The 24221-nt window shown below is 42.5% G+C and overlaps 1 protein-coding gene across 1 annotated transcript; it reads left to right on the forward strand.

Annotated features, from left to right (window-relative positions):
* The first annotated feature begins 1359 nt into the window (after window positions 1-1359).
* Window positions 1360-22341, forward strand: gpr4 (G protein-coupled receptor 4). The gene is made up of 2 exons (XM_083680839.1): window positions 1360-1497; window positions 20540-22341. Exon 2 carries the CDS (start codon window positions 21066-21068, stop codon window positions 22161-22163), a length of 1098 nt encoding a protein of 365 aa, XP_083536965.1. The 5' UTR covers window positions 1360-1497; window positions 20540-21065; the 3' UTR covers window positions 22164-22341.
* Window positions 22342-24221: the final 1880 nt, after the last annotated feature.

A 24221-nucleotide genomic window follows, 5' to 3' on the forward strand; every position in this document is an offset into this window, starting at 1 on the left:
GGGTCACACTACAGTGGACGCTGGTGGAGGTTCGAAATCGGAGAACGGGCTCATTGTAATGCATGGAATGCATTCTTTGATACCATTCCTCCATTCCTCATTCCACTCCATGCATTAGAATAAGCCTGTCCTCCAATTTCTACCTCCACCAGCCTCCACGGGTACACTACAGTACATGACCCAGGCCTGCGTACAGAAAAAACCCTTCGCCTTTAGCTTAGATGCTACAGATGCTAATTGTGTGAGTGACCTCCTCTGAGGTTTGGTTTTTATTGTCAGAGCTGTTTGTGTATTTGACACATTCCATTAGTCACAGCAGTGGGTCTGAAGGGTGGACCCAGAGGCACGTTACATAACAGGCAGGAGAACAGAGTTTATTTGAAGTATCCCCCTGTTCAGGTCAACCTGTCAATGTTACAATATTTGGAATATTGCGAGAATATGAGGGACTGTTTTAATTCAAAACAATGCCTCCGGTCCCCCTTGGACCTCACAGTGGCTGCTATAGTGCAGCACTTTTATGCACAAAAGGTCAGTGTTTGACAGTGAAATGGAAACAATGTGGCAATGTTTTGGTTTTTTACCGAGCCTTGAAATCAAAGTAGTTTGACTGTACATCAAAACCTGGTCTTTTCAGCTCTAGAAAATACAAACTCAGCCTGCCGTTACTTTAACCCACTGTTCACCTTTTGTTTCAAGTTATGATATATATGATAGAAAATGAATTTTATATGATAGAAAATCAACAAAATGTTTTGCATACACAGCAAGTTATTAGGGTTTATATCGCAAGTCTATTATATGTTGTCCTTTGTACTTGTTGATCTTTAAGTCCATCTGGTGAAACACCTGATTAAACACATGATTTCCCTGAATGGGGTTATATCCACCTTAGAAAGAGGAAGATGGGTCTTTTAATGGACTGTAAATGGCTTGTTGTTGCTAGGAGTGATTGTGAAAAGATTTGATTCGGCATCACTTTTTTTTTATTGTTGTCTCTTTACAATCAAACAGACATAAACACACATAAACACAAACACTCACACACACACACACACACACACACACACACACACACACACACCTTCCCCCCTCTCCTCCCTCTCTCGTTTCTTTTCACCTGAACAACAACCACTACAGCCAATCAATACATGTTTTGGCCTCACACAAAGATAAGCACAAAGATAAGTCCGACGATGAACAGCTGATGACAACATTACAGTAAGCATTCTGCTCGGTACATTAGCCAGACACCGTACCGCGACTGCACTGTCCCAGTGGCGCCATCCACATGCGGGAGGGAGGAGAGTGAAGACTGTCACTTGCTCTACTGACTGTTCAGCAAGCTCTGATCTCTCGTGGGATAGTAAGGAGTGAGGATTACGCGGTTAAGATGATGTACTGTATATTCATCTACTCAATACACCTGAGTTAGTGTGGACAATATCGTGTTTTGGAATGGAAATTGAGACCGAGCGGACCGCAACAGACCTGAATGTAAGTGCCGTAACTTCTATCCATTGCAGCCTTTACAGGACGCGCGACTGATGGTCATGTATTGTAGAATACATATGTGAGGCTCATGACTGTAAAAGCAAAATTAGAATTGTATTCGTCTTTTAATTGGTGTCCCCTTTCAGTATATTAGGCGTTGTGCTATCTATCTATCTATCTATCTATCTATCTATCTATCTATCATCCATCCATCCTTACATCCATCCATCCATCTATCTATCTATCTATCTATCTATCTATCTATCTATCTATCTATCTATCTATCTATCTATCTATCTATCTATCTATCTATCTATCTATCTATCTATCTATCTATCTATCTATCTATCTATCTATCTATCTATCTATCTATCTATCTATCTATCTATCCATCTATCTATCTACAGTGTCTATATCCACTGCATTAATCCACCAATCTAAAGCAACTAACTCAATAAGCTTCAACAATGGGTTTGTAATGAGAGTTGCAGAATACCATGATAGTATTGTGTACTGTTGTTACTTCATCTTAGTTGCCAACGATGAAAGTCCTCTGTGGGCCACAACATTTAAAAAAAATAAAACAGAACATAATTATATATATATATATATGACAACATTACAGTATATAATCAGTTTAAACAGTAGCCTACAGTAGCAATACCCCCCCCCCCCCCCCCACACACACACACACCCTTAATTCCATGAGGCAATTGCAAGTGTAATATCATAACGTGCAGCAGTGATAACTATGACTATTGTTGACAGAACCAATGACGTGAAAATGAAACAGCTGAAAATGAAACAGCACATTACTGTATCTTACTGCCATCGCCTCAGCTGTAGTTACACAAGGAATATTTCTCCCAAGAATGTACACTGACCCGATCTGAACACAAACCGGCTTTCTCTTCAGCTCTTCAGTCTCGCCCACTTATCGTTACAGTACCAAAACAGATCAGTAAGTGGGTGAGTCGTGTAGAGAATGGTTGTAAGAAAGCATGCTTCATGGAGTATTAATGAAGTCATTTCAATAAACATTGAGGGACTTTTCTACAAACAGTCTGGACAATGCCACAGCTGTTCTTCCTTCAGAATTCTTCTCTGGAACTCCAGTGATGTCATACTGTACAACACTCTACATCAAAATCTCTCTTTGAAGTCTCTCTACAGCATGTCCTTTTGTATTGAACTAAAGACCATTTCTGACCATGAAGGAAAGATCAATCTGTCGTCACTGAGCTGACCTTCACGACTTACATATCAGTGTGGTTCACTAAAAGCTTTGCAATTATTTACCTTAGCTTTTAGACAGTGTCACTTTACCAGGCTGGTGCCTGCAAACCACTGCTTCTTGCTTCCCTTGCTTCTGAAAGTAGTCTTTATGGAATAATACATTTATACAGTACAGGGGTTAAACTGTAGTCATTTTAACCACCTAAGTACCTCATACTTCGTTACACACTGTGTATTGAGCTGGACACTGGGACACAAGCACACTTTGACAGTTACCACTGTATTCTGGCTTTGGAGTCAGTGTGAGTATCGTATTAAATAAATCATGTTCACACACACACACACACACACACACACACACACACACACACACACACACACACACACACACACACACACACACACACACACACACACACACACACACACAATGCCTGGTGGATGGTCCCTTCCAGGTCAGTCGCTGTACTGTTCAGTACTCCTGCCTGGCTGTCTGGAGCCTCAGTGTCCAGGGTCAGTCAACCAGCTCAGAAGAAGAGGAGGAGGAGAGAGGCACTCACACGTTTCATCTAGGAGAGCTAACGCCGTGTAATTGCTCGCACGGGGGACGTGCGATAAGCCTGGCAATTAATGGCAGTACAAGTGGAGTGGCTAGTGCCCAATAATGAGAGAGGAGCGCCAGCCTGCCAGCTTTTGGCTCTTTGTCGAATCGGATATTTGCTTATGAGGCAAGACTTGTCAAGGTGTAGCCATTGTATTCAGTCATTTGTGGGACAAATCAGTGAGTTTGAAAACGTCCCTGTAATGACAACGAGGTACGGGGAGCTGCTATTGGGTCCCCATGAGTGGCATTTTCAATCTGAATGATGCGTATTTAAAAGTTTAAGCAACCATTTTAACACCTGCGTGTACGTGCATGCATGCACATGCACACGCACACGCACACGCACACACACACACACACACACACACACACACACACACACACACACACACACACACACACACACACACAAAGCTTGAAGTTGAAGGCAAACCATTCGCAGTGATCTGGCATAGCTCTGCTGCAGCATCTGCCTTTTAGATTTGCAGTTCTGTCAGCCGACAAAGGCATATCACTGAGATTTGCGAAGGAGCCCCTACTCCAGTTCTTGTTTTGATTGTGTTGTTGTCATGACGACAGGGGAAATATATAGCTGTCTTGTGCCCATCTGTTTGCATCTCCATGCTCATTTGCATCTTAGTTTCATTTTTGCTCAATGGCAGCTGTGACTGTTTGACCAAATCACAATTTTTCCTTCTTTGAAGTCAGTGTTGATGCTCTTCTCATTGATAGCCCTTGTGGATGGTTTCCATTCCAACTCTGCCAATTCAGGAAAGGAAATGTAATTTAATTTAAATTCCACAATCTAAAGTCATTCGAGAAATTTCCAATTTCCAATTTGTGGGCTGAATTAAAATGTCAGTCGACACAAATACTGATCTGTCACTATATCTGTGTCTCAGACATGTAACACACCTTTGTGGAAGCATTAAAGGCCCACTCCAGCGAAAAAACAGGTTTTCTCGACCACCGCTGGCCTCCGTCTCCACAATGGCCCCCTTAGAACAAAGGAGCAACCTTCTGGCGAGGCCTCTTTAGCAGGGTTCAGTGTGTTCACAGACTAGGATGGCCTCAGACCAAGAAAGCGCTCAGAGACGGCTTCAGATCATCAGCACTTCTACACAGAAGTCATCGGGGGGAACACAAGCCTCAGAGTGGCTTTGCGGCACCTGCGACCAGCACTTTGGCTAATCTCAGAGCAGCCAGTCAATACTGCACTCTGAAAATGTAAGCGAGTGGATGAAATATGATATAGGAAGCCTCCCGGTTACAATTGGAAAGGTTTTCTAGTGTGGTTTGAGAGTGCATGGAGTCATAGATCCCAGGCTAGGAGAGGTTATCCGTTGATGTTGTTGTGACACATGATCATTCGGGCCCATAGTTCTCATATTTTAACTGCGACTGCCAATGATTCAGCAAAGCGGAATTGTTTGTTTTTTGTCATAATACATTAAATCAAAGTTTACAGGTCTGAGGGTACTCCCTTCCAAAAGAGAGAGTTTTTCTTGCATAAATATAATTGGCAGAGGAAACACTGGCACACAAGAGGATTTCCTGACTTGATGTGGTGTTTTTGCTCTGATAATCAGGTTTGAGAAACTCACAGAGAAAACACATTTAAACTTTAAACTACTCCATTTAAAACTGTCTGCTCGAAAACCAACAGGCATTCTCAGCTCTCCTGGCACTTCACAGACTTTGTGTGGTATGGTGAGCTTGGCCTCTTTCCGACTCTTCAGTGGTAGAAGAGAAACAATCCTGTCTCCCCTCATGTTCTCACCGTGAATGTGAGGAGAGCTCTGAGCTCATTTTTATCGAAATGCCTTGTTATGTTGACTGTAAAACAAGTAAAACAAGTTCTGTTGACTGTAAAACAAGTAAAATGTACTTTTTTGGCATCTCTCCTTACCTCTCTCTCTTTTTGGTAATATAAAGTTAATTCTGATCCCCTCCTGTGGGGTTCACACAGCTGGTCACCAACACACACACAGACACACACAGACACACACAGACACACACACACACACACACACACACACACACACACACACACACACACACACACACAATGGCACCATGTTGTGCGTCTTACAGTCATGTCTCATTTGGTTTCACTCTCTATCAAGGCGCCTGAAAGCCTGGCCCCTCTCAGGGACGACGCTGATCACAAACATCAGGACACCGGATTCTTCCCCTCCACATGGAAGGAGGCTCAGAGTCAGCACCCTCATACGCTCCACCACATACCTTTATGAACACACTAACACAGACGATGTCGCGTAAGGCCAGTAGGATCCAAACGTTGTCTGTTTTAGTTTGTAAATAAAGGTACATGGTCAGGCATTTGAGTGTGATGGTTGTATTTCAATGTACTTTTTTGCGCCACATTAAAGGGGCAATCTGGAATTCAAACAACAACAAAGCAGCCACTTGGTAAACGTCTAAGGGATTGGGCTGGAGAAATGTAACCACTCTCAAATTCATAGACCGAGATATGGATGCAAGGACTGACCATCCATGAGACCAAAATTATATAACCAATGTTTTAGCCATGTTTTGAAGCTATACTGTGTTGGTTTACAATTGCATTGTTTACAAACAAGAGAGTCAAATAAGCTTATATTTTGGGTTCTGATGGGGTAGTTGAACTCAATTAATGAGGCATTTAAAAGTTATATTTTTTAAGAATCAATGGCTTTATATCATCCATTCAGAAGTCCAAAAATGCATATACCAATCCCAGATTGCCCCTTTAAGGATTCTCCTTTTCCTACACAAACAGTGTACAATCGGGCTATCATATCAACAGTACTATCATAAAGTTTCCCTTATTGTGTCCTCATGCTAAGCTTCAGGTTTCCTTAGAGTCAAACTAAACATTTAATGACAATGAGGAAGTCACACAGGAAGTTGTCACATCCTGGCAGAACTATCTTCAACCCAACACAGACCTGTCTTCCTTGATTCTAGGGTCTGTGCTATGGTCTCTCAAGCACACTGGCTTGAAGGTGTTATAAGAACGCTTTCAACCTTGTAGTACCACCTTGTTCTTTGTCTTGTATGGGCCTGTGTTATTTGTATAAAAGGTGTCAGCAGCATTTCCTCACTGTGTACTCTGGAGCTGCCAACTCCAGCCTGTCACCAGACCGGCCGATAACAGTGACTGGTGGTGAGGCTCAGCACAAAAAGCCTCCTGGTAGATTTCAAAGCTCAGCTTCAGTCTTTGAAATGAAATGATGCTTTCAACCGCAACCAGTTATTCTGTCATGAACTGCTCATGTTTAAAACAATTCCCGAAGACCTTGTTTATATGTGGTGCATTTAAAGAGCAACAAAAAAAGATTTGACTTTTGAGGTGAATACATCAATGTATGTTGTCTAGAGGTGTTTTGGGTGAATACATCAATCCTAGTGCTAAAATCAACATATTCGTGAAATAAGTATATATTTGGGTAGCAATGAGCTTCAAAATATGTAAAAAGCCAAAAATGCTATTGAAAATACACAAAACTTTTGGAATTTTAAGAATCCTTATTGAGTAAGTTACAACACATAAACCGTTGAAATCCAAGAACCAAATACTGAATGGGGTTTAGTAGTTTTAGTGGCCATCCAAGAATACAAAATGACATTTTTACATATTTTTACATAGTACATATGTAAAAAAAAAAAATTTAACAGGGTCGCCCAAGCTTCCTCAAGAAACAACATTCATTTCTCTAGGCAAATCTGTGACACGTAGTAAGTTTATTGATTAGTGATTGCAGAAACTTCATGACAGTAAGGCACATACTATTTTTCATAACTTTGGCAAATTTTCTTCATATATATATACATATATGAGATTATGCTGAATTCTTTTTGATAGGCAGCTTTGTGAGGGAGCAGCTGAGATGGAGTTGTCAGTGAAGCCAGGCATATTACTGTAATTAGTAGGCTATAAAAAGTATGAAACATGTAGAACTGGGCTACCAACAGCTGCACTGACTCAGACTTCATATTTATAGTATTATATTCTACAAGGAAGACTATGTTTGTTATAATTCAAGGAGCCTCCCTAAAATAAATTTCTAAACATATTTCCATGAACCCAAAAACGCCTGTCCAGCATGGGAAAACCCTAAATCTAACAGAAAAACGTATCTTCTTTTCTCTCTCTCTCTCTCTCTCTCTCTCTCTCTCTCTCTCTCTCTCTCTCTCTCTCTTTCTCTCTCACTATCTATCTATCTAAATACAATTTATATTTGTCTCTCTTAATAAATCTCTCTCTCTCCCTCTCCAGAATGTTGCGCCAAAGAACTACACACACAGTCTAGTTAGTACACTATCTACACTATGATTTTGATTGGATGGTCAGGACAGGTTGCTATTTGGTTTCCATCCTCAGATGCTCCTCATTTTCACTCTGGAACAGATACAGAGGCGTGAAGGGAAACAAATAAAAACACAAATGAATGGGGCTAACAGAGAATCTCAAAATACTGCTTCCGCTATTCCCATTGAACATGTAGTACCATGTTCAACCATTTGGGACCACTGTTGAGACTACTTGTATTTGAGCTGATTTGTGTGTGTGTGTGACCTGTTTGAGGGCATTTTGCGTAGCAGATGTACAGTTTTGCTGAGTTTAAGTTTTTATTTTTATTTTATTTTCTCAAAATTCAAGGGAGAACCATCCTCCCTTTCCTCAATGGATTAGCCTCCACTGATTTCAACCTTAGTAGTACTTCATGATATCCCATTTCTCAGAAATGACATACATTTTGTACATATTTGGGTACATTTTAGGATGGAAAACTACTTAATGCACATTTAAGATGTTTGTGTCCCTGGAGATTACTGACAAAAAGACACACGTTCATTAATTTCCGGTGCAACAACAAGCCGATGGAGCCACATTAAGGACGGCCAATAAAACCCCTGCGTCCGTCGGGATTTTGACTGGAAAATGTGGCACTTTTATTGAAGTCATTAATTTCCCCTGCAGGACGCCTGGCCCTGGGGCTTTATCGAGAGCCAGCGTCGGCTCTCCAGCCGAGCATGAAATGAGCAGCCTTCTTGGCCAGGATTAAATACCTGCTCTCTAGGCTGCCCAGAGCCAAGTGAGGGCTGCTGCCCCAAGCCACCACTCATTGCCTCTCTCCCCTTAATCATCAGGCACTGCACAGAGCACCAGGAGACAGTTGCACCAGCATCACCATCATAACCTATGGCTAGAGTTAGAACTGTCTGAATGCAAAGAATCCCATTCCAAAACAGTAAAAATCACCCCTGCTTAGTTATTTCTACACATATCTAACAGTTTGGTGTAGTCTCATAAGGAAGAACATTGCTGAAAGTCCAGCTACTGGACATCATCAACCATGTCTCTTTTGGGACAGGTGGCAGAAGTTACGATTGCTACTAAATGAGTAGGGACGTTGGCTAACAAATGGTAAATATGTGGAGTGTAATAATAAAAGTAATAAGCGTCCTTCACTCTTATTAATTAGCTACAGCTGCAGTTCTTGCTAGCAGTTAACTCTGCCCCCTGTCTTCAGAGATGACAAGGTATCTCACGCTTTGTTTACTTTCTGCAGTTTGACAGCCAACTACTGTAAGTTATAAGCTGTAGCAGCAGTTTGCTATAGCCAACATATAGCCTGCTAGCTAGCTTTTACTCTTTTGGAAGTGTTGGAGCGCCAAACATTGCGCTCATCCAATCAGAGAGGTGTAATATGAACTGCGTATTAAAAACATATTTTTTGTCGATGGTAATTCTATTACGCGTCCGTATTTGTTGCCAAGGCCTTGAAAGTAACACTCAGTTTACAAGATTTTGTTCAAAAGTATGTTGTGGCAGTGAGGACTGTGTGCTCTCCCAGCCACCATTTATACCTGCTTCCTGATCACCTGCCTATTTACAAACGACCCACCCGTGTGGCTGTGTGACTGCCACCTAGTGTGAAGTAGTAACGTCACAGACCAATACAGCATACAAACAAGAGTCGAGTAAACATGTTGTCCCACACAAATGATCATAAAAGGAGGGTGAGGGAGAAGCCTATGAATGAAGCAAGACGTTTGCTGCTCCAGGAGCAACTCTGGGGCTGCACGACGCCTCGCTCTGAAAAAACTGTGTGAACCTCGACCTCGCAATTCTCGTCAATCTCAAGCGGTCCCATTCAGTCTGACTGAAATGTTATCCCCGTCATGCAACAGGTATTGAAAGGCGCTGATCAGCGTTGGTCGGCAACTGCTCCAAACCGACGCTCTCGAACACGGCCATTGCTTCCTACGTTCTGGAAATAGAAACAGGATCCCTCATTGCACATGAAAGACTGACTTGCTGCCCTATTGGTTTCGATTTAGTCTGATGAAACAGATGATGACCATGATCAAACGCTAGCCAATGGACTTTTTTCCGGCCCTGTACAGAGCGTATGATGTACAGTGTTAGTTGGCGTTTGTTTTATGTCAGAGAGGACTGGAGCCAGGCTCGGGTAATGATGGATGTGTCTCTGTCCTGGTCTCAGCGCCTCTCATCCATCTCCCTCTCCATGGCCATCACCAAATTGAATTTCTTGCCCTTTTAGTTGTTCTTTTTTTTTTTTTATCTTTATGTTTTCAGAAACCACTTCGTTCCCTGACAGCAATGGCAACGAGTGCACGCCCCCACACACACATGCGTGTGCCTTTGTGCCATGACACAGTCCTCCCTCCTATGACACAGTCAATAATTGATATTTAGGGACAGCAAGGGCAGAGTGAGTGCGTAAATCATTGTGATTATCATATGTGAAGACATATGATTAGGTCTTAGCTGTCATACTTTGAGATTGAGTTTGGGTTGGTTGTTTGTGCTGCTCCTGGTCTCTGTCATGACTTTAACTGTACTGTATAGTACAGTATGTTATCAAATTGGCTTGTAATGGATGGTTTGGTGTCAACATGTCTCCTTAGCATAAAGCTCTCCTAAGTTGTAGATGCAAGCACAGCTTTTACTTAATGTTAAGTGCCAGTGAGTGATTTAACTCATAAGCAATGAGAAGAGACAGTGGTTATGGCAGTATACAGTGCCTTCGGAAACTATTCAGACCCCATCACTTTTTCCACGTTTTGTTGTGTTATAGACTACATTTAAAATGGATTAAATTAAAAGAATTTGCCATCAATCCACACACAGTACCCCAGAATGAACGAAAACAGGTATTAAAATTGAAATACAGAAATACAGTTATAGATAACAGATAATAGTTATTTTTTGTAATTTGTAATTTTGTAATTATTACCTTATCTTTTATAGGGTCTCTGATTTGCATAGGAATGAATTACACACTGTGTGGATCAGGTTGTCATTACAAACTGAGCAAATGGAGAGGAACAAAACTGCTCAGGAATGCGACCCTGAGGCCTAGGGAGACTTACAAAAATCTACAAAGTTGAATGGTGGAGAGGAAAAATCATAGTCGATGGGACAACATCATCTCAGTCACTCTACAAAATTGGTCTATAAACCAAGTGGCCAAAAACAATCCATTAATGGTAAATAATCTCTCTCATATCCATAATTGTGTTTGCAACAATGAATTTAAGTGATACAGCAAAGAAAGTGGCTGGAAATGTGTTTATTTGGTTTTACTACAAAGCATTAAGTTTGGTGCAAATCCAGTACATGCAATGCAGTTTCCACACCATCTCTCGTGTGAAGAATAGTGGTAGCTGAAAAAGGGGTCTGTATACTTTCCGAAGGCACTGTATATTGAATTATACTGGTAATCAAATCAGAATTCATAATAAGTTCTAACTCACCTGAAAATAACTGATTGTTGATGAACATAAATCATATTGTTGACTCAAAGTTTACATGAGGCCAGATGTGAACCATGGATTATTGTTTGTCATCACTTACTATGCAGAAGGATAAGAAATAAATACCACTGAGAATGTTAATTAAATTAAATGTTAATACTGTAATGTGATTTTACTGAATTGCACTGACCTGCTAGTTCACGTAATACTGAATTGCACTGACCTGCTAGTTCACGTAAGATCATGACACAAGTTGGAGTGTTACAGTAGCTAGTTTAAAACAGCTACATTTAGATTTCCATCATCATTGAACTTATATGTGACACAAAAAGCTGTACAGTGAAATACATTTTGCAATGAAATTATATCTGCAAATGTTTTGGGGTTGTTTTTGCAGTCTAGTGAGCAGCTATACTGTCGACGTTTTTTGCAGTTAGGACTCGAAGGATGCATGTTTTGTCTTCCTTCTTTGTGACACATCAAACATGATGGACTATGTGCTCTGAGTATTTCTTATTGTTTGAGCAGATGTTGTGTTGACTGTTGCAATAATGGCTAACGTGATATCGCTTGCATCCATCATCAGGCCACACAAAGTGCCTTATCCTATCATCATGTTTTAGTCTCCTGGAAAACTTACAGTAGGCAATTATACAAACAGCAAGGACAGAGGCCAGAGACACAGCTCAGTTCACTTCAGTACAGAAGCACATGGTGTGTGTGTGTGTGTGTGTGTGTGTGTGTGTGTGTGTGTGTGTGTATGTGTGAGTGTGAGTGTGAGTGTGTTCTAGTTCTAGTTAGTACCAAAAAAGAGTTCTTCATTTGTCCCTGTAGGGGAATCCTTTGAAGAACCCTTTGGGTTCTCTGTAGATCCCTTTCCACATAAGGTTCTAAATGCAATCCAAAAGGATTCTACTTGACGTGTTATACATGGAACCCAAACGTGTTATACATGGAACCCAAAAGGGTGGAACCCAAAAGGGTTCTTCAAAGGAACCCAAACGTGTTATACATGGAACCCAAACGTGTTATACATGGAACCCAAAAGGGTGGAACCCAAAAGGGTTCTTCAAAGGGTATTTTTCTAAGAGTGTATGTGTGTGACTGTGTGTGTGTGTGTGTGCGTGTGTGCGTGTGTGCACCGTGTGACCTCAAACCAGCAGGATGAGCAGGAAGAGAGACTGCACTGAAAACACACAACATTATGTGCATGTTGAACGCGTTGAACCTAAAGAATACCTAAACTCTCACTCACATAGAAAGCTAGCATTGTTGGAAGTCACTCATGTGTTATTAAACACTACATGTCACTTAAAGCACTTTCATCTGTAGTTTCGTGTGAGATGGCCATGCAGATACACACAGCAGCAGTTTGGGAGCTGAGAATCAGTGTGGCGTAGAATTCCCCCTAAAGACGATGATTATCTTTGCACACTGTCATTTTATTGGGTGGAAAATAGGTTTGTTTGTCAGTAACTGTTGATATTATTTTCCACCCCACTAATTCTTATGTTACCAACAGCTGCTAACTCGAGTTAACTAATGCTATTACTTAATTAAGCCAAAACGCACACCAGAATTATGAACAAACACACTTAATTCATGTTTAAGTGTCTGACATTGAATGTTGTTATTTGTTAATTAGTAATCTCACTCACCAGACCCTCTAACTCCTTGTCAAAGGGTCTGGTATAACAATGACTCAAAAGTGGCCTACGGCAACAGTGGGAATATCTCCCGCCAAAATGTAATTGGTTTATATTCCATCTTAAATCTCCCCTTAATTGGCTACATCTGGGCAGTTTGCCTTGCTAGCCAAGTTAAGCTTCTGTGATAAATGCAACATGAAGATTTCAGCTTTTTTCAATGAAGGATGTACAGTACAATGACTTTGTAAACAGATATTCCAGAACAGGACATACATATTTCCAGAACAGGAGGTAATCACAGGACGTACAGTGACCTTGTCCCCAGGCTATTGAGCACAGCACATAGAAGCCTGGAATAACAACGACTCAAACTTGGCCTTATTGGGAGTGAATTTACTGAGTGAAGTATTTGTTATTATTTGATTTCAGCGAATCACACGGTTGCAAGGCGTAGCTCTGAATCAGAAATGTGTGGTGTGCAAGCACTGGGACCCCCTCCCAGTGCTTGCAAGGGGAATGCTGTGGGAGATGATTGATGTGAAGTAAAGCCAAACGGTTATACGCCGTCCGTTTTCGACGGCCTTTCTATTGGCTTAATGAAGGCCAAGTTTTATGTGTTGGTCCACCGGTCTTTTCGCGCATTTGGGCGGAAGTGTCTGGGAATGAGACCAGACGTACAGTAGTTGCATGGAGCCGCACCTTGTGTTGTGTGTGATTCACTAAGACAAATGTATGACAGCTGAGAGATTCAAGTAATGGTTTGATGAGGTTAGTCAGGTTAGTTAGTGACAGAATTGGGTTAGTCATCACCTCACTTTACTGTTTGCTTTGCTACTCACTATCATGTTCATCCTGTAAATCAATCCATGCTGCGCTGTATAAGACATCCCACTGAAACCAGTGGAGGCAGAGATCGGAGGACGAGCTCATTGTAATGCATGGAATGGTATAGGGAATGTTATCGAACGTGTCAAACACAACGTGTTTGATACCATTCCTCATTCCATTCCATGCATTACAATGAGCCCCGTCCTCCAATTTCTACACCAGCCTCCATTGATTGAGAAACAGTACAGTATAGCCTACACGGTCCAGTCCAAGTTCCTCGGTTAAAAGACCCCAGAGAGTCAGAGAGGTGCTGAAGTCTCTTTATTCCTTTGTCCTTCCCGTATGCGTCCTGCCTAAAACAAATAAACCTCAGATGACCCCTGTGTTTGTTGCCTGATTTGGAAACCTGCCATGGCTGCTTGTAGTATCGTCTCACTGATCTGCCCTAATGAATGAATAATCACATTGCTCTATTTTAGACCCTGGACTGCAACCTCCTGTTGATCTCTCTCTCTCCCTGTTGGTATCTCTCTCTCTCTCTCTCTCTCTCTCTCTCTCTCTCTCTCTCCCTCTTGTCGCTTCCCGCCAACCCACACACACACACACACTCTTTTCTATCCCGCTTCCCCTCTTCTCTATTTCTCTCTCTGTCCCCTCCTTCTGTTTTTTCTCTCCCATCTCCGCCCCCTCCCCCCTCCCCCCTCTCCCTCCATCCTCTCATTAGGCGAGGGAAGCGGAAGCACCCCTATCCCAGGCAGTGTTCAGTGATTAAAAGGCTGCCAGGTCCGCCCCCCCCCCTCCCTCACACTGTGTTTATTGTTGTCCAACTGATTCGATAACTCAGGGTCTTTCCCACCAGACTCCAAGGAGCTGACAGAGACGGGGTCCTCGTCGAGGCCAATCGGGAAGCGCCGTGTTTACGCTCATTATTAAACTCAGGACCCAAGGGGGGCATCCTCAGGGACGTCTGTCAGAAACACAGACTTGTGAATGGATTTCCAACTGCTGTTGTTACTGGAAGCGAAGGTCCGGCATGATGCCATCATGATGATGTTGGTTAGCAGTCAGCGTGTGTGGTTCTGGTAGAGTTTGTCCTCTCGGTTCATTCCAATCTGACGTAGGTCTGAAATCATATCAATTATGAAATCATAGTGCATGGTACTTGGACAAACCTGTGGATTGTGCTTTCTTAAGGAGATGAGCATGATGCACTCACATGGTTTGGTTGAACAAAGACCATGTATTCATATGCAGTAAAATGGGGATGCTTGTTGTATTTAGCGTACGTCAGGAGGCACTATATAAAGAGATTGTCCTTAAGTCATCATTATGAAACCAAAACATATCGAGGACACACATTGTATCGGAAGCCAAAAGTCAACAAATCGATAGGACTGGCGGAAACCCTGAAGAAGGCAGCTAGCTGCCGAAACGTTGGTTACATAAATAATTAGCATCGGAGCAAGAGTGCGCAGCTCTCTTTCATATTTTTTCAATTTGATAAGACAACCAGGGTCATTTCTATCAACAAAATAATCAATGCGCCTCAGCTGTGTTCAAACTAGCCAGAGGCTAATGCAATAATAAATCTCCCACTACATCCCTGCACAGATTACAAAAGGCCAAAGTGGTCACTCAATACTATGTAATCTCCATGTTTTGATTGACTTTAGGATTAATACAACAAAGCTGACCAAATAAATGCTGATCTCCAAATTAAACTCAATATTAGATTTACAATAAGACCTCCTACTTCTCTTCCGGTGCTGACATAATAGGCCCAGAGGTTTCATATTGAGTTGCTAGGTTGCATTGTTCAGTTGTTAGGTTGTTTTCAAAAGTCACGCCTGAATTGCACGGATCAAATCGGTTAGCGATTTCATACGCATACGTTGTTATCTGTCTTCTGATCGTCTGTTGTGGTTGGCAGGGGGCCTAACAGTTTCTGTAGGACATGTGATGCGCTGTCAAGTTCAGTGGGTTGAGACCATGTTTAGGGTCCATTATCATGGATTTACCTGTGTTGTCGTGTTATTCACCAAATTGTCAGATGCACGACTATTACTCCTGTGTTTCACTGTCAACAGGATGAGTGTTTGGCAAACAGCCAGGAGGGAGTTTACCTGAGGTTGTGAAGCACTAAGGTCATCTTTATGTCCATTGCCTTCCTACTAAAGATGACAAGTAGTGTTGGTGCTATGGAGCTTAGTGGAAATTCAAACTAGGTCATGTTTGATGCTCCCAGGACGCGCGTAATCTCTGTCTCATACTGTGAGGGACCGTTCAGGGGTTTAAACATATTAAACGTTATTTTCATATTTCATATGATACTCCCCTTGTACTGGAAAATAATTGCATTACCCTCCACCTTCATTGAATTAACTGAAAATTATGATTATGACCTCAGTAACAGTGACAAAGTAGACCTCATTAGAGGGAGGCTCTCTGATGATGTCAATCTCTGATGATGTCAATAGCTTAGCTATATACAGTAGATTCCAGTGGTGGCTGTCATTAGCGACACACTTCTCATTTTCATAAAGGGTTAGGGTTATCTCCCGATGAACAACAACTCTTTTGCAAATCAGCGAACACTCATCTCAAGTAAATGAAAAATGTTGTCCATAAAAAAAGTAGTTTTGCTCCTCTTTGCAATTGTGCACCTGCACCCCCCCCCCCCCCCCCCCCCGCCCACACACACACACACACACACCTCCTCTACTAGTTCCACTAGTTTGGTCATCACTAATCACCTGTGGTTTCCAAAGTTTCTGTAGCATTTTACCTCTTTGACCTTGCACCAACGCTGCACAAGAAATACTTCATCACAGCAGCCAGAACTGCTATTTTCTACGGAAATGCCAAGTCCAGACTATTATTAATTAATTATACGGCGTGACCTACATGTGCCCCAATTACCACTGCACAATGGCCACAGCCTGTGAGTCAGGCTGCGATTATACCTTTTACACAAAAGGTGTCGTCAAGAGCGTGGCGTGACTCACGATGAAAGTGGAATTAGATCGGGTTAAATTTGGATCTATCAGGGATCTATCTGATTCATTATTTGATGTTTTCCTATGACTGAGGCTGCCTGTGCAGTGGTTGGTGTGGCATGGATGGTGTCTATATCCGTCTTTGGACTGCGACTTTGAAATATCAGTGACATTCTAACCCCTTTGAGAACCTCACCAACATTCTAGTCGTAATGTGACAAAGTGACTTTCTAAGTCCTTATTCTGTTCCAGCATTACAATGAGCCCGACCTCTGATCTCTACCTCTACCAGCCTCCACTGCTCTATAATGTAGTTCAACTTAGCCAGAACAAAGATATTCAACATGTATTCTACATTGTACGCTTGACAATGGACATTACACAACAAAAGCCAAACAAAATAAGCTGCAGGACAATGATCAGTTGCACGGAACTGGAGCTTGTAAGATGCAAAAGTGTGAGGTAAGCACATTAGGCAAGAGAGAGAGGGGCGAATGTATTGTGCCGGGGTGCTGGGCGCGACAGTCTATGTTGGCGTTTGTGTGGCGGGGGCCTCACTAATCCTTTCTGGCAGCTGATCAAACACTGCTTTGTTTGACAGGGAGTTTCAGGTTAGCACGTTAGCTCCCCCTGCTAACTCTCTCGGCTCCCCAATGGAATCTATAGGGCAGGGGGCAGGGGTCTCCGTCTCCGCTCCTGGTGAGCTGCTGGGCTGAACTGTGGGGGTGCAGACATTATGTTCCAGGCCAGACCTTGTTTTTTGTGCCCCAGACTGAAGACCATGCTGAGTTAATTGTTTTGAAACAGGTGTGTTTATTCTATGCTGGAACAAAAGCTTTCCCCTCTCTGTTGCAACTGTTCTCCAGCTGGTTGCTGATAAATACTAAGAACTGAATTCACTGAGAATTAATTGTGAGTGCGGATTGCCTTTTTCTTGCACATCCTCTGCGGACGCTTTCTGCGACGTTGTAATGACTGATTCACAGAAGTATTGATGCAAATAAATTGAGTGTGGAACGACATATCTGCATAGAACTGACAACTTTTAGAGCACTTTGATCACAGATGTGCCACACCAGGAGAGTAATAGGCTATAAATAATTGGATTAATAGTTGGATTAATATAAACATAGCAGAGAGATAGCAGAGAGCAGAGAGCAGAGAGATAGTGTAATCATTCTTTGGTTGTTCACCCAGTTAAATTACATCCCCAAATGTATCTTTTGATCCTAGATAATACTGTCAACATGTTGCATTGGGCAACTATCCATTAATTCCTCAAATTAAGTTTTGATAAATAAGGGTAAGCTCTCTTATTGTGGAGTTTGAAAGCCCATAGCGATAGGTTGTGTGAACTAACCCATCCAACATGGCTGACGTTTATCCAGAGCACACACATGGGTCATGCTGACTTCCCTGGGCTCTGAGCTGGGGCTAGTCCATCTTGCTTGGCCTGAGCTGGCATTCTTCTCCCAGTGCTCCAGGGCTTATGTGTGTCTTCTTGCCCGTGGCAGTCTGCCTGGTGGCTGCTGGCCTGTGAACTGAGGGAGATAACAGCCTTTCTACACAACCCTGTCCCTATCAGGGATATGTTTGGCCCAAGGCCCAGTGTACTCCCATCATCACCCCTGTCACGGAGAAGAGGTTTACTCTCCAGCCTGTCACTGTGGAAAACATTGTGTACGTGTTGCAGATGAATGAGTTACCAGACTTGGGTTCAAACGGTATATGAAAGAGGTTTGTCTGTGCTTGATTGTGTTTGCCTGGTGCAATTGAATCAATGGAATAGTCCCAAAAACTCCAGGCAGGCTCAAGAAAATGCTTGAGAAAAAGGATTTCGAATATACAATTCGACCGAGCACGTCTGCTAGTTAAGTGCCGTATGGGTTCGTCACAAAAAGCGGTAAACCGTAAAGTTGACTGATGACGCACCTGATGAATGCTGTCAGCTGCTACTAACGTTCATAACCTTCAAAAGAGAATGAGAGGTATGATGATAACATCTCAGCGTTCACTCTGACTGTGGGCACGGAGCCATGAATGTGTATCCTGCTGCTGATAATGATGTATAGAGATGTATCATCAGTACTTTTGTACTATAAGTACTTTGATCAGCATTTAAATGAGAATAGAGTTCTCACCCTGAATTATAACCCCAATGTTGTGGCTTTGAAGTGTATTTCAAGCACTGTACAGTAAACTACTCCTATGAACTGTTCCTAGTGTATGTCAGGTTCAGGTAGAAACGTTTGGCCTATTGTGTAGATCGCAGCATTGAGATTCCTCCTTCGCATGCAAACACTCAAGATAAGCATCTCAAATTGATCGAGAGCACAAACCACATTCTTCAGCACAGCACATTCTGTTCACATGAAGGGCAGATATGACAAGTGTCTTAAAGCTGTGCAGATACTTTTGCACTTCTATGCAATTAAATCTAAATGCATGTATTTACTGTATATTATTGTGTATTATCCCTCCTCTCTATCTCTCTCTCTCTCACACACACACACACACACACACACACACACACACACACACACACACACACACACACACACATACACACACACACACACACACACACACACACACACACACACACACACACATACACAAACAGCTCCCCAATGCTTTTGGCAGAGAAATAAATAAACCAACAGAGAATTCCTGTATCCTTGTATACTGCCATGTATGTACATGGAGTATAAAGGGTCAAAAGCTTTACTTAGCAGAACAGGAAAGACTGATTCGTGTCAGAGTTCCGCAACCACTGATCATTTTAACGCACCTCATGGTGTACAGATGATCTCGCTGTAACCACATGTGATTATGGCTTGCTGGCGTCATCGTGTTTTATGATTTAGTTATTCTGCTGTACATTACCAATAGAAGTGGTCCCACGGAGCAGCATTTGACAAGGTCGCAATGGAAATAACCCTTCCCGCTTTCATTCAAAGACTCTTGACGTTGAACAGTAACCACATATGGCTGCATTCAAACTGTCATCGGTTGGTGTAGTTTCACATGAGAAATCTTTCAGTTCTAGACCGTAAAGTTGGAACAGACTGTCCTTGTGTCTTTCTGTGTCACCGTGCAAGGTGTTCCTCTCAACCAGGTGTGCGTTTGTGGTGAAAGTTGTGTTTACACCGTAAAAAAACATTTGTGTAAATTATGTAATTCTACATTTGTGTGACGCATACTGCAATGACTGAATGAAAACAGAGGTAGGAAAATCCTAAAAAGATCATCATTTAGACCTCAATGATTTAAGAAGAAATAGTAATCGCTTGGAAATTAAAATAAGCACAAGAACTTTAGAAGTAAGGAACGAGGCTAGAAGTTCAATGTTTTAGATGCATAACCGATTGGGCAACAGAAAGCTTATATATGGAGTAACTTGAGAAATGTGTGAATGTTGACAAGTCTCATGCAAGTGGAATAAACATTGAGTTGAACTGAATTGTGAGGCTTGGACCATTGAAACACTGTATATGCCTGCCTGCGTTGTATTCATGTAAAATGATCCACCATCAAATAAACTGTTATCTAGGCCACTGTTACATACAATCAGGCCATGCACACTTGATTAACTGTTTAACGGATTTCATTTTCAGAAAAGTAAAGCGAGTGAGCGAGATGGATCAACATATGTCCATTGTATATATCCAATATCCAATATTATGTTACATTAAAGTGTGATTATTAAATATGTTAACATGAATGAATTTGGGGTCCCTAGATGAGACTGTGGCTCAACGAGAAATTCATCAAATAAATAATGTCATTTGGGGTCATATGCAAGCGCCTACTTCACTCATGCTTTGGGCCAGTTCGATCAGAAAACGATGCGTTATATCATATTAATAATCATTTATCATGGTCTCACCTTTAAATTGGCAATACACACATGTAACACCTATTTTCTTTCTTTTTTTCAGATGGTCACAACAGAGGGGGTCTGAGTCTCCAAAGGAAGCTTGCGTGCTGGCCGGTCCTTAAAGAGCACTCATCCAGGACACAGTGTCCCGATATTCCCCTCCTCCTCCCCTGTTCTCCCGCTCCTCCCCTCCTCACCACAGAGAGCAGACCCAACAGATAATTTCTCAAAGATTTATGAGGTCTCAGGTGCAGAGAGGAGGCCTGGCCCTCTGGTGATAAGACGGCTTTCATTTCACCCCTTGTTTTCTTTTTTTTTCTCATTTGTAGAAGTGTTGGAGTTCCATCTATGAAATGGTGGTTGATATTTGAAACCCACCAGGTGAAAACGTTGACGTTTTTTCGGCTAGGATATGGCTTATTCTTTTTTTCCTTTTAGTTAACGACATGTCTTATTGCCCTGCACCTACATAGGCTTCATATAAAAAAAATAATCACAATGTACCTAAGAAACTGCTTCAGTTGGAATATACTTCCCAAAAGGTGTCTGCTGTCATGATGAAAGGACACTAAGTAAGTAACAGGACAATGTGCAACATCTCCTTCTGCAATGTGGACTCAAAGATCGACCAGTACTTCCAGCCCGCGCTCTACATCATCGTCATCGTCCTGGGGCTGCCCGCCAACTGCATGGCACTGTGGGCGGCCTACATGCAGGTGAGGCAGAAGAATGAGCTGGGCATCTACCTGATCAACCTCTCTGTGGCCGACCTCCTCTACATCGGCACGCTGCCCCTGTGGATCGACTACTTCCTCCAGCACGACGACTGGATCCACGGCCCCGAGTCCTGCAAGCTCTTTGGCTTCATCTTCTACACCAACATCTATGTGAGCATCGCCTTCCTCTGCTGCATCAGCCTGGACCGCTACCTGGCCGTGGCCCACCCGCTCAAGTTTGCCAAGGTCCGCCGGGTCAAGACGGCGGTCCTGGTCAGCACCATGGTCTGGGTCATCGAGATCGTGGCCAACTCCGCCCCTCTCTTCCATGACGAACTCTTCAAGGACCGTTTCAACCACACCTTCTGCTTTGAGAAGTACCCCATGCAGGACTGGGTGGCGGGCATGAACCTTTACAGGACCTTTCTGGGCTTTCTGGTGCCCTGGGTGCTCATGCTGGCGGCGTACCGTGGCATCCTCCAGGCAGTGAGGGGCAACATGTCCACGGAGCGTCAGGAGAAGGCTAAGATCAAGCGGCTGGCGCTGAGCCTGATCCTGATCGTGCTGCTCTGCTTCGGGCCGTACCACGTCCTGCTGCTGTGGCGCAGCATCCTCTTCCTCAAGAAGCCATGTGACTGTGGGGTGGAGGAGGACCTGTTCCCCGCCTACCACGTGGCGCTGGCTCTCACCAGCCTGAACTGCGTGGCCGACCCCATCCTCTACTGCTTCGTCAACGAGGGGGCGCGTCACGACGTGGGCCGCGCCCTCTCCACCCTGCTGGGCGCCATCCAGTGGAAGGGCTCACCCTCCGACGCGCTGACAGCCGGCTCTGTCACCGTGGAAACACCACTGTCAACCAAAAAGCAGCCTGGGCTCTACAGTGAGGTGAAGACCAGCACCTACAAGACAGAGCTGGTGGCCCTCAAAGAAGAGTGCCTTCAAATGACCATACTCAGTGTTAAGAAATGATGTATGCCATAGCTTCTGTCATTCTAAAACTAAAGACTATCAAGGGGACTGGGAATGATTCACTGTTTCTAGAATGTAAACTAGGTTTCTTTTATAAAGCTCATTTGTCAATGTTGTAGTTCATATGAGAAAAAAATGTGATTGAAATGTGAATAAAAAATAGGAGAGTGATGCATGTGAGGGCAGACTCAAATAATCCAAGGCACTCCCTCAGAGTTGATAAGTTAAAAAGCCTTTAATGGATGTTGGTTGTATGCATGACAAAGATAAATCGAGTTCTGAGTACTGAGTACAAGGTACTCAAGTGAGACAGGTGTACATACAGTATAGACTCTGCACAGGAAGTGTGTCATATATAACCTTACATTAGGTCATTGACTCATGAAAACAAACAAGAACAATAAGAAAAAGAAGAGAAGAATACACCAAATATACACAAAAAAACTCCAAACAATAGTGAGGCCATACTACAACCTCAAGTCCATACTACTTTAAAGGAAAGGAGAGTAGTCAATTCAAGTCAAAGTTCACCCAAAAATCATGATTTCTTAATCTATCACATATATCTTAGATGTTGTCTTTTGACCACTAGTCACATCATCTGCAAAGCTGCTGTCATTCCATTTGCCGCAGCAGCCTAGATTGTTAGCATAGCTTGAGCTAGCCGTTTTACATGGATTCTCAATACAGCCCAACAGCATTGTCTGCATTACTAGCCTATGTTGTAAAATAGAATATTGCATTCCATAATATCCTTTCCGAAGCTATGTAATACCTTTTTCGTAAGCGTGACATATATTTCTTTTCTTTTGCAAATGTAGGTAGTTGAGATGCCAGTTTATTATAAAATAATTATGTCACTCTAACGAAAAAGGTATGTACACAGCTTCTTCAACATTCTATTTTATGACAATATGAGTAGATGCTTTTGGGCTACATTGAAAATCCATGGAGAACTGCTAGTTGAAGCTAGGCTAACACTCTAGGCTGCTGTGGCAAACGGAATGACAAGCGCTTCACAGATGGTATCACGACTGGTCAACAGACAACCTCTGAGGTAAATGTGATAGATTAAGAAATGATGAATTATCCCTTTAAGAATCTGGGTGGCATGGCCAGCCTGGTTGTAGTGCTCGGTCACTGGATAATCGTCCTTATTGGTTCCGAACTCATAGCATATGCTCAGTCAAACGATCCTTCAGTCTCCTCTTGGTGCGACCCACCTCCTCCTGTTTCCATGTGATTGAACTGTGTTTGGAATAGAAGTGAAGAATGGAACCAATGTAGTCCGTGCATACGTTTTGACAACAGACATCATACAGTAAGTTCAGTGGCACAGACACAGAATGATGATGCAGAGGGAAGTGTGTTATACAGGCTATTTGTCATAAAAGTGATTCTTTCTCCACCCAGCAATGTGCTGTGTGTTCTGGGTGGGAGAGAGGTCATTATCGAACAGTGGATTCTACATGTTTACATTTCTCTTTCAATGAACTCCAGATGCCTTGTAACAGCTCTGAGAATCCTTCACGTGCTCTGTCAACCGGGAAATGAAACACGATGATACATGTGTCTTTGTTCAACATTATCATTGGGAAATAAATTATTTATATCATAGTTACACTTGTGTTTGTCTACTGTACCATGACAGTACATGAACAAATAGTATTTCAGGAAAAAGAAGACAGGGGTAACTGGTTTAAATATTGTCTCAGACTCTAATCATTTTTATCTGGATGACATCTTTTTGAAAAACTGTCTCCAGATGCCAGATGAGGTGTGTCTTGTCTGTATCCATTTTTAATGTTGGGTGTCATTACACTAGAAGCTAGTTAAAGACCCAGTGTGTAGTTTTGCGCTTTGAAAATTGAAAGCTACATTTTTTAATAACAGCAAACATGCATATTCTTGTAAACAACCAAAATGAGTAGGTAAAGGCCAATGCTTGACCTCAACACCAGATAATGGAAAGCACTTTTGTGGACTAAAACTGTGCTCTTCATTGAATGTTCTGTATCATGCGATCTCCTTTCTTGATTGCTAAGTATTTATTCATCA

Source organism: Argentina silus, assembly GCF_951799395.1.
Source record: "Argentina silus genome assembly, chromosome: 11".
In the NCBI taxonomy this organism is placed as follows: Eukaryota; Metazoa; Chordata; class Actinopteri; order Argentiniformes; family Argentinidae; genus Argentina; species Argentina silus.